Raw genomic sequence first — 11789 nt, 5'->3', positions numbered from 1 at the left:
CCACGGACAAACGATAAGGAAAGATCACCTTCAACATAAGAATATAGTTATTAAAGTCATTAATACAAAACCAAATAAAAAGTGCAAAAGATTAAAAATAAAAAGTATTATACTAAACACTTGTCTTCACCAAGTGATGTAAGAGACTTAGGCAAACATGGCCTTGATTGTCAAGAACTCTTACTATCAATCTTGGATCCCGAGACGACTCACACACTCTACGATGGACAATGGATGATGGTGGTGGATGATGGTGTTATGGTGGTGGTGGGTGGTGGATGAAGTGTGAGAGAGGTGGTGTGCCAAGGGATGATTTGGAATGAAACCAAGCACTCCTATTTATAGGCTGAACAGAAGGCTGGGCACGGCCCCGTGTCCGCTGGACACGCCCCCGTGCCCGTCTGACACTCTCTCTCTTCATTAATTGTAATTCGCAATTATAATTAATGCGCCTGCTGTACTTTCGCCACGCCCCCGTGCTCACTGGACACGGCCCCGTGGTGGGCAATAGAAGCTTCTACAGGTTTGTCTTTTCTGCTGCTTCTTGGGCACGGCCCCGTGCTGGCTGAGCACGGGGCGTGTTCAGTCTTCTGTTTTCTCTTCTTTACTTGGGAGGATGCCGTTGAGGGTTTGGGCAATCTACTTTTGTTCCTTTTCTTGTATTTATGCTAGAATTAGCTGTCTTTTTGCTTCTTTTGTGTATTTGAGCTCATTTCATCCTGAAAATACAAAAGGAAGACAAAAACACTCTTTTTCCAACATTAGTACTTAAAAAGGGTTTGTTTTATGCCTCATTTGATGTAATTTATATGTTGCATTTTACATACATCAGCAGACTTTCCAATAACAATCATATGCAGCCTCTTTGCGATGGTCAAAAAATGCCCTTGGCAAGGATTGACTACAATTCTCTCGGGAAAATGAAGCGTTCTGAAAGTCTCACTTAGAACATCAAAAGCAACGATGTTCCTCTCACCTACTGTATACCAATAATTTGAAACCATAAAATATATGGTTTTATCAGCATAAACTCCTGTAGACCATGAATAACCACTTGAACCATAATTGTTTACGCTACCGGCATTTATTGTTCTCCATGACTCACGACGTCGTGAGTAAACACAAGCAGCAGTTACATTACGGTAACATCTGATGTTTAGCACTTTCAGATCATTGAACTGATCAAAATAAATTCCACCAGTATTAGAGTTTCGATGATAATTGTAATTGAAGTAGTCATCACACAAAACCTTATAGCGCCTGGTAGTTGGATTCCAAAGAATCAACTGACAGCAAATCCCTTGATTGCAAACTAACAACAAACCATTAAATGACGATAGAATACGTAAGTTACTAGGGTGGACATTGTTAGGAAAACTTAAGGTTTTGCATCTAACAACATTCAAAGTACCAGCAACTACGTCGTCAATGACAATTGACGTGTCTTTAAAAGATAATAGTTTCTTTTGTACTGAATCTCCTCTTCGGAGAGCATGCATCATCTGAAATGCATGACTTGACAATTCGCTATAAAAATTCTTGGAAAGATATTTGAAACGGCCAATATCTTCTGCAGAGAGCCTTGTGAAAATCTCGTCAACAATCACTTGAAACCCATTTCTTTCCATTCTGAAGAGAGCCTTGTGAAAATCTCGTCAACAAACTTTTGAAGATGATTGAGTAGATGGATGAAAACGGTAATGATCAAAACCACTGCCCAATGTATTTTATATACCCAATGAAGCCGGTTATGACTAAAGAATATGATGCGACAGTCGTTAGGCTTTTAATGCATTTACATGGGAAAAATATAAAATTAAACACGTTATTATAATTAAAAATAACCTATTCATTTACCTATAAGACGCCTTTAACATAAGAAAGAAGTGATTGAGTGACGTGCATTAATTGCAAAGTACATATCCCGAGGCATTTTGAATTTGAAATTACCGGCAATTTTTTTACCACTGCTATGCTATATGTTTACCAAAGGAAACATCTGCTAAGTTATACTTTCTTAGCTATGGGCAGTAGTTTACACTCTTGAATGTGGGCCAGACCTTTGACATTTAAATATAGAGCAATAGTTTGAAATACAAAGATATTGCGAACATCTGTTTAAGCCTCTCTTGTTTCCAACAGTAGCAAGTTAATCAGATGTTGGCAACAACAGATGATAGCAATTGACAACAGTAGCAAGTCAAACAGCCATTAGATCAGCAGATGATGATTTAGAGCAGATGTTCTCTATACACTAACAGAAATTGATACAATATCAACATAATCTAATTAAACTCAGAAACAATTTCACTTATACATTAAAAGTCCCAATCTGCAATTACACAATGATAATAAAAAATTAGATAATAATACTAATTCAGCTTAAAATTACAACCAAACTTTAAAAGCTAACAACACCACCAAGAAATTTACGAACCTAACAGCAAAAATTTAGTGCTTTTAGCTTTAAATTGCATCAATGTATATCTTCGAGAATCGCCATGAACTCCACGGAAGTACTCAATGCATCAACATCAGGTTTCTAGAAACCTGATCTCTCGTGAACAGATCAAGATGCAGCAGTAGAAGATCCTTTCTTGCGTTTAGTAGGTCTTTCCTGCGAGTTCTACATCATCATCATCTGCCCAAAATCCTATACATAATCATCATTTAAATGAACATTATTAATAATCTTTCTTTTGTGTTTAATTTAACTTTATGCTTCTTTTAATACAAACCTATAATAACCCGCAGCAGATTGTATGAATTTCAAACAACTGGGATTAGACTGAAATATAAACCGAGAATTAGAGTATATCACTTCAAAATTAAGAATTCAAAATTTTAAAACTGGAGTAGCAAAAAACACATACTTTACACGAAGTTGAAACAATGACACTGCAAACAACTGTAGAACAATCATCATCATCATCTGCAGGAAAGACCATTACTCTAGCAAGATAAAATGTTATCTTACAGCAGTAGCAGATCCTTTCTTGATTTTAGTAGGAACTACTGCGGGTTCTACATCATCATCATCATCTGCCCAAAATCATACACATAATCATCATTTAAATGAACATTATTAATAATCTTTCTTTGTGTTTAATTTAACTTTATGCTTCTTTTAATACAAACCTATAATAACCCGCAACAAATTGTATGAATTTCAAACAACTGGGATTAGACTGAAATATAAACCGAGAATTAGAGTATATCACTTCAAAATTAAGAATTCAAAATTTCAAAACTGGAGTAGCAAAAAACACATACTTTACACGATGTTGAAACAATGACACTAGAAACAACTGTAGAACAATCATCGTCATCGTCATCATCATCATCAACTGCAGCAGATCATTCACAATCATCATTTAGTCATAACTCAAATAACAAAACTTTAGTAAAAATCAAAAAGAAAAACAAACATAATCATATATATCACATTACCATGATCAAGGAAAACCACATATCCCCAAAATTTATTCTGAAAGTGGGACAGAGAGAGCTTCAGTTTTCTGTTATCCTTTATGAACAAATGCCGAGTATTGAGAAGAAGAGGTTTGAGGGAGAGATACATTAGAAATGTGGTTTGAAAATACAAAAGTAGAGAACACTTTATATAAGAAGATAATTGACAGAAGTGAGTGAGTGGCATGCATTAATTGAAAATTACATATCCCCATGCATTTTGAATTTCAAATTACCCGCATTTTCAAAACAGCTGCTGCTAGGTATACATTTGCCAAAGGCAGCATCTGCTACTTTCTTATAGAAGAGCAGATGTTTGCCCTTTGGAATGTGGGCCAGACCATTTGAATACACAAGACAGTGGTCTGAAATCAAATTAAAGTGATTTATATATTAGGCTTTATGATATAATAATGAGATAAGAAAAGTCTTATTGGACACCCTCTCCTGCTGACACATCAGCTTTTCTTATGTCACTTGGATTTCTCCTTTTTATAGAAAGTATAGATAGATTATTATTATTATTAAAATTTTATATATTATGTAAACCGTCATATTAGACCTAACATATATTAGCGATTTTTTTATATTTAAACTAATTAATAAATCATAATAATCCTTTTAACGTAAACAAAAAATCATACTAATCCTTTTATCTTTACACAAAAACAAAAGACAATACTTTTAAAATTTAAACAAAAAATTCTGTCATTATTTATTCCATAAGAATACAAGATCGTATTGTAAATTCTAAGTTCATATTCTCAGAAAGATCAAGCCAAATCAATTTAAATTAAATTTCATTTTTCATTAAAGCCACACCTACTCAAGATGTTCATTCCTAGTTTTTTTCATTGTGGATCTTCAAACTTCAAGGTAACACTTAGGGCTGGCCCTAAGTATTCACGTACTCTGTTCGAGCTTGAAAAAACGTGCCCTTAGACTTTAACGAAATTGGGTATTGGACTCGTTAAAAGTTCAAACCTAATGACAATTGGCTAATAACTCATCTAAACCATAAATATAGTTTTGTAAGTTGGCCTATGTTGATGTTTTATGCGTATACCCTATTAATTTTTTTACATATACATATCGGATTTTTTTTAAAATAACGTGCCCTTCGAAGTAATGGGTCCTGGCCGGTGGTCCTCCCCGCCCACCCTCAGGGCCGCCCATGCTTATGATACTACTTTTTTTCATTGATTGGAGTTAATTATATCGTTAGTCCCCGTAGTTTCATCAAAATAACAACATTGGGTACTAAAGTTTTTTTTGTTGCAACATTGAGTTCTATGATTTTAATTTTGTAACAATGTTAGGTATTAAGGCGAACTCAATTAAAAACTAATGTGAAAGCAGGGCTAGTTTTGTTATTACACTACACTATGAACATATGTAACTCCCCCTCCCCTTCTACTCCAAAAATCCTAATCGACCATTGTCGGCTGATTAACTAGTGCTCTTCAATATGTGGATAATCACAAATGACTTTGATGAGTACGATTCTCATTTGATTTATGGTACATATTCAAAATCCTTTCTCTTTTTTGGTGACATGATTGATCGACTACATGATTTATTTTGAACATCTTATAATATTTTCTTTAACATTACATAAAAACTACCGAGTGAAATCAAATACAAGACATTATTATTAAGCCTGTTGATATCAGATCAAGATAATTTCTTTTAAATTTTAAAACTCTTACATTATACGTTCATTGATACAAATCAAGATAATTTCTTTTAAATTTAAGACTCTTACATTATACGTTCATATTTATTGCTTTCAAATTTAAGGGGTAATAACAAATCTTAGATATGAAAAATGACAAAGGTGGGAATTAGATTACAATATAAGATTTTTATAATCACCAATCCTGTATTTGTTTTGTGTCTATGTTCATAAATCACCAATCTTTAATCTGGTCTCCATGATGTGGACTTTTTTTCTTTTTTGTTTGATTTTTAATCTGGTCTCCATGATGTGGACTTTTTTTCTTTTTTGTTTGATTTTGGAGGTGGGTAAGTCTTTGTTCTTTTTTTTACTAGTGACAATGGGACATCAATGGTTTTTTTATGAAACCAACTAATGCTGGAAAACATAAGACATTTTTTATGGAAACAGTGAAGACATATCTATATTAAACTAATACTCACGGGTTGTGAATCTTTATATCTAAAAAATAAATATACATATATATATTAATAAATAAAAATATACCATGTAGTTGTGAATCTTTATAACCCGGGAACTTCCCGGGCAGAAAAAATCAATTTATAATCTAATTATGTCATTAAATAAATTAAAAGACATGTTTTCAAACGTTATTAAGTGTTTAAATAAATAACTTAAAATTTGGTGTCGATACTATGCGGTACCAATGTTGAAATTAAAAGATATGTTTTCAAAAGTTATTTGCCGTAAAAAAACACTTTTTTTCCATGGGGCGCGTCCTTCCTTTTCTTTACATGTGCACCCCTATACTATGCGATACGGTACCGGTTAAGCCAAAGCACTTATGAAGAAATGAGTCGGGCCAAACCACTTTTTTACCATAAACCCAAAGAAATAAAGGCACTTATGTTTTTACCTTTTTTAACAGAAACCCGATTACTAAACCTGACCCAATGCTACCTAAACCGAGTATTTAACACGATTGTACATGAAGCCACACATTACTTAAGTAAACACATAACAAAAACTTTCCACATCAAACATACATGAAGCCACACATGTCCTAAGTAAAAACACAACAAAAACTATCCACATCAAACAAAATAGAAATACAAAAATAAAACTAAATATAAACATCTCAAAAAAAACATAAGACAATCTTCATTCGTCAATTTTTTTCTCAGTAACCATCATTCTCTAATCAGCATTCATCCAAACTCAACATCTTTCAAAACATCAAACCTCAGCCAAATTTATCTTTCAAAATAGCCACCACAAACCTTGATTAATCTCAAAAAATTAAAACATTAAAATAGTAATTAATACTTAATAACCTTATAAGAAAATAAGTAACTTCTAAATATTTTTAAAATTATAATAAAAAAAAGTATTAAATAACCTTATAAGAAAATAAATAACTTCTAAATATTTTTAAAAACTATAATAAAAAAAAGTATGACAGACGTCTACAACTTAAAATCCGTCACTTTTAAATTACAAAAAAGATTGGAAAAATAAACTAAACTCTATAGCAAATTTACCAATTTCATAGGTGTGGCTTCATTGGAATTAGTACTTGTTTATACCTTCATTGGAATTAGTACTTCAATTTAAGCAAATTCATGAAATAACCTCTAGATAAATTAAAGAAAACATAGTAAACGACTCCGTAAACTAAACTACTTAAAGAAAAACATGTAACATAAAAAACAATTGTGGCTGTCGATTTGCATTTCCCATTCATCTCCATTGATAACTTTAATAACGATTTTGAACTTCACGATTGTATTGTAGATGAAATAAATTTAAAAGTCACTAAAGTTCTAAATCAAATGAACAAACATATGGACAAACAATTATAGGAAACGATATTTGTTCACATAGTAAACGACACTAACAAAATAAAAGAAAATTTAAAAAGTGTTAAAAAGATATCCAACCCAACTTGAACCAATTTGATTTGACCCATAGTAAAATATGACTCATTTTGACATAAAACTTGTTTCCTAAGCCACCCACAACCTACTTATCTAGCCACCTCTGTAAAAGATTAATTGATTAGAACTTGATCTATACAACTGGTCTCGGTTCGCTTGGATCATAGTAGATCACCCACATACCACAACCATGGCTCACTCAGTTATTAGAACGACAGAAAATGAAAATAAAAAAAGTAAGTGTTAAAGAAAGCCAACGCAACCTGAAACAGTTTGGTTCAACCAACACTAAAAATGACCCATTTTAACGAACCCATTTTGACCCATTTCCTACGCCCAGACCTCTATATAGGATTAATCGATTAAAAGTTGACCCATAAAAATAGTAACGGGTCAAAACGAATTCGAGTTAAAGCATATTTATAAAAACATGTCCAATTGTTTAGTCTTATCTCATTCTATCCGGTGCATGCATGAAAAAATAATAAAAAAGATGGATAAAAACAAATGAAAAAGAGAACTTATTTTAGAGGGCTTAATACGTAAAAATATGAATATCCATCTGAATTATAAACGTTTAACATTATTGCTACAATTGTGTGATGTTGAAGTCAAAGTGTAGAAACATTACTTTCACTAAACCAAAATGGAACTGATTAAAAATTTAAGGATGCTTTCATGTGGACGAATAACTTCAATTTTAACTATACAAAAATATCACCTCATATTTTACACATAACCAATTAAAAATTTAAGAGATAAGATCAGCATGACGTCATCGAAATAATAATAATAATAAGTATATTAGCCGGTTTAATGCTTACAACATTATCTACTTTACGAACTTCCCTGATTTGATGTGAAAATAAAATGAAGATAAATAAATATTTAGTGGATACAGAATGTAGGTATAGTTGTATAAAATAGAACTGGTGCTTACCATAAGCCATAGCATAATCTGGTTTGGATTGAAGAGCTCGCTGATAACAGACGATGGCTTCAGCAGCCATTACCAAAGCCTGTGAAGTGCAATATGACACTTAATTTAGCAAACATCTTCATCAGAAGTTATCAAAACCAAAAATGTTAAAAGGGATGCCAGGAAAAAACTTCACCTTGTATACATTCCCCAAATTCAAATACGCATCAGCAAATGTTGGTTTTAGCTTCACCGCCTCTTGAAAGTGTCAACAACAGCAATTGAAGTAAGTTAAAAGATAACAATAAGAAGTTACATGTGATATGCAGGTGTGTCCACATATATACAAATACCATCAACAAAAGAAAAATCAGTAGATATAAAAAGTGTATGTAGATATTTAAGTGCAAAGCTTCTATCACAACTCATAGCATTCTTTAAAAAAAAAAAAGCAAACCAAAGGTAGCAATATCAACCCATTTACGTACAAACGGTTGGCTTGGATATGTTTTATGCCAAATAGGTCGGGGACCATCCTTGTACTTTTAGAAAATTGGGGACCAAATCCAAAATTTTGGTAAACCACAGGGACCATTTGTGTACTTTACTCTATTCTTTTTTCAAGGTTAGTGAATAACTTACTGAATCCTCTGGGCCTTTCTTAGGAGAGTCGAGCTTGTCTTTCTTGGAAATGAAACTTAAAGCCCGACCTAGATAAGCTCCGACCAAAGTCTCCCCAAGTCCCTTTACAACCTGTTAGCACAACAAAACAGTTATAGACAGTGGTATATTTCCATATCTGTTCAACTGAATATTATTAATCCATTGTAGGCAACATAAATGTAACATTCTACGTGACACATTAAAAAATGTTAATATTTTTTTTAACTACCTCGGCGTATATCTCTGATGGATCTCCTGAAGATGGATTTGTGGTATGAATAATAAATGCATAGTCAGCATTTATTATTTCCTGAACCAGGACAGCCATGCATAAGAGGTCATGATCTAGCTTCACTTTTCTTGTACTAAAGTACGCTCTCTCGTTCTGTTTTGAAGCCCAAACCTGAAAAAATGACACCCATATCCATCCCTCGTCTATTTTAACATGTGTAAGTGAAGTGAAAAAAAAACCGTATTGCTGGAGGAAGTGTAATTCAGTTATCATTATAAACAAAGTGGAAAACTTCTTTCGATAAACTCGAAAGTATAAAAAAAATTCATGACCTTTATAGCAATCCATGCTTGTTCCCATCTATGCCGACCTTCATCCCCAGGCCATGGCATACCAGAGCTTTGCATTTTGTCTTTTAGCTCTTGTACCTGAGATAACAATAGCCATCATCAATTTTTTTTTTACAATTTTGACCATTATATATACTATTAATAAGCTATTCTGTTACATCAATCAAATTTGGCCCCACAACTTTGGCGTTAAACAACTTTAGCCCCAAACTTTAATAATTGTTTAGCCCCTCAACTTTGGTAATGACATGTTATCCCCTTAACTAATACAACTTTAGCCACTCAACTACAATAATAAACAACTTTAGCCCTCAACTTTAATAATGACATGTTTAGCACCTCAACTTTAATAATGACATGTTTAGGCCCTTAACTAAAACATCAAACAACTTTAACTCTCAAGATTTGCTTATTTTTATCTACGTTTCGAACCTACTGCAAAGTGTGGGTGGTAACTCACTCTTTGTAAACTAATAATATAAAGATAATATGGACGTTACCAGCTGGGGCGGTGCAACAATCTCCAACACTGTCTTGCGGATCTCCTCAAGGGCATCAAACTCTCACACTTCTAACTTTTCCTTCAATATTTGTAACTTTCAAGACACACCTTGCAAATATAACGTATTCATTATATGAGTTTTTGGTGCTTCATTCACAAACATTCGATTATTCTCAAAAATTAGAGATATGGAGTACCTGACTAAATTCATCGGAAAGAACTTTCTCAAAACTTCCAAAAGGTAATGCGACGGAAGTAGGAATGGCAACCCATGAGGGGACTTTTCCTTTAAGGTATGCGATATTATGAGATTTAGCTCCAACCTTAAAAAGTCCAAAGAAAGTGAATTACAAAATAAACACTATGTTTTAGTAAATAATGAAAATTTTATAATGTATATAAGAGTGAATGATATTGAAACACAAAGTGACCAAGCCACAGACCAATACCAATTGAAACCAGAGCCGTCATCGTTAACTGCCGTCCAGAAACCCTAAAGGGTTCGAAGATGAACACGGAACAACAAAATGGTGGCAGCGGCGAGTCTGTCCTCCCCATCATCATCAAATACTGAAACAAAGGATTTCCACCATCGCCAACGTCCAAAGCCAAAAACCGAGTCCGGGATGATTATTCTGAAACAAACCTAACTAAATTAATAAAAAAAAACTCAAAACCCTAAAACGATTTAGGGTAAAAATTAAATCAAATTGTGTCACTCTTAAACAGACAGATTAGAAACATAAAGCACACACCAATCAAAGAACAAAACAAAAGGTAAAACGAAGTGAAGCGGTCAATATACTGCATGTACATAAAAAAGCTATAATCATAATATTTAATGTAACAAAGCACACTGCCAATCAGAGAATGAATCAAAAGGCAAAACAAAGTGACATCTGTACATATAGGAGGCAATTTCAATCCATTTATGTAAAAACTGGTCAAATTCCAGGTTATACTATATTGATAAGAGGTCAGGCTCGTAAAACTAAAAGTAATAGCTAAAACAGTAACAGCATATGGGTTTAAACTTAAAAGTCAAACAAAGAATACTCATGTATACAACCTCCTATATTGTTTTGTTAATTAAAAACAGATCATAATTTTTAGTTTCTATAATAGCTTGCAAACATAATTTAAACTGTATATTTTTAAAATCACCAAGAAAATAAGACAAAATAATGTTAATCATTCAACCCATTTTGAACCTATGTGGTCCAACCCACCCATTTTTTCCACCAAAAGATAGTTAATTATGAAATGCATACTTTGTTGCTTTCATATCTGAAGACGATAAAGAGAGAACCCTTGTAGAAGCTCCTTGCACTCTAATTGGTAACCTTATACCCCTAAACAAATGCAACCCTTGTAGAAGCTCCTTGCACTGTAATTGGTAACCTTATACCCCTAAACAAATGCAAATAGTGGGCCAATAACAAATTTAGTTTATATACCACTCCCAACAAATAGTTCATACAAATTAAACGTACCAGTTCACGTGGACAAACAACTTCTGATTCATGAGCATTGTTTGTTTCATACGGATCAAACTGCGCTAGAATGATAATGCAATATTGTAACAACTGTCACTAAAATCAATAATTAGGACGATAATTAGTCAATAAGAAAACCCTAATTGAGACACCCAAGTAATTCTGCATTGGCCCTAGAATTTTCAGAACAACCGGAATCAGGATCAGGACCCCTAAAACTCAAGGGGGGTTAAACCCTAGTGATAATTATCAACAGAAAACGGTTGTTAAAACTTGATTGGCCAAATCTAATAACTCAGCCAAGCAAGTCCCGAGCCTAGGCAGCCTATAATTAGACTGCTTAGCTTACGGACCGTAAGGGATCAGGCATACGGTCCATAAGGGAGTCCCAAAAATTAGTATAAATAGCCGACCTTGGGACTTGCCTTCTGCCTTTAAAACGACGTTTATACCTTCTGTGTACGTCGAATTATACTCAAAACAGTCCCCAACAGACACACGAATCACGAAGTGCTGCCGCAATCAGGGTAATAACTCGATC

General features: G+C 33.4%; 1 protein-coding gene and 1 long non-coding RNA gene across 2 annotated transcripts; both read right to left on the bottom strand.

Annotated features, from left to right (window-relative positions):
• Nucleotides 1-2307: 2307 nt before the first annotated feature.
• Nucleotides 2308-9330, bottom strand: LOC118488266 (alpha-glucan water dikinase 2-like). The gene is made up of 8 exons (XM_035985541.1): nucleotides 9271-9330; nucleotides 8898-9071; nucleotides 8648-8758; nucleotides 8202-8264; nucleotides 8027-8105; nucleotides 2978-3042; nucleotides 2874-2932; nucleotides 2308-2332 (listed from the first exon to the last, which is right to left on the bottom strand). The coding sequence occupies exons 1-8, from the start codon at nucleotides 9274-9276 to the stop codon at nucleotides 2308-2310; spliced, it is 582 nt and encodes a 193-aa protein (XP_035841434.1). The 5' UTR covers nucleotides 9277-9330.
• Nucleotides 9331-11055: 1725 nt separating this feature from the next.
• On the bottom strand, nucleotides 11056-11322 carry LOC118488150. The gene is made up of 2 exons (XR_004884019.1): nucleotides 11246-11322; nucleotides 11056-11104 (listed from the first exon to the last, which is right to left on the bottom strand). It is a non-coding gene; the product is annotated as an uncharacterized LOC118488150 (long non-coding RNA).
• Between the last annotated feature and the right edge of the window lie 467 nt (nucleotides 11323-11789).

Source organism: Helianthus annuus, chromosome 16 (assembly GCF_002127325.2).
Source record: "Helianthus annuus cultivar XRQ/B chromosome 16, HanXRQr2.0-SUNRISE, whole genome shotgun sequence".
Lineage (NCBI taxonomy): Eukaryota > Viridiplantae > Streptophyta > Magnoliopsida > Asterales > Asteraceae > Helianthus > Helianthus annuus.
The sequence above is the reverse complement of the archived record's forward strand: the minus strand, read 5'-3'. Positions and strand labels throughout refer to the sequence as shown.

Excerpts from the sequence above, each read along its gene's own strand:
- LOC118488266 (XM_035985541.1), bottom strand. Across the intron at positions 3,043-8,026 it reads AGATTATGCTATGGCTTATG|ATGATGATGATGATGTAGAA; the intron begins GTAAGCACCAGT and ends GATTTTGGGCAG. Across the intron at positions 2,333-2,873 it reads TTGTTTCAACTTCGTGTAAA|ATTGGGACTTTTAATGTATA; the intron begins GTATGTGTTTTT and ends GTGTAATTGCAG.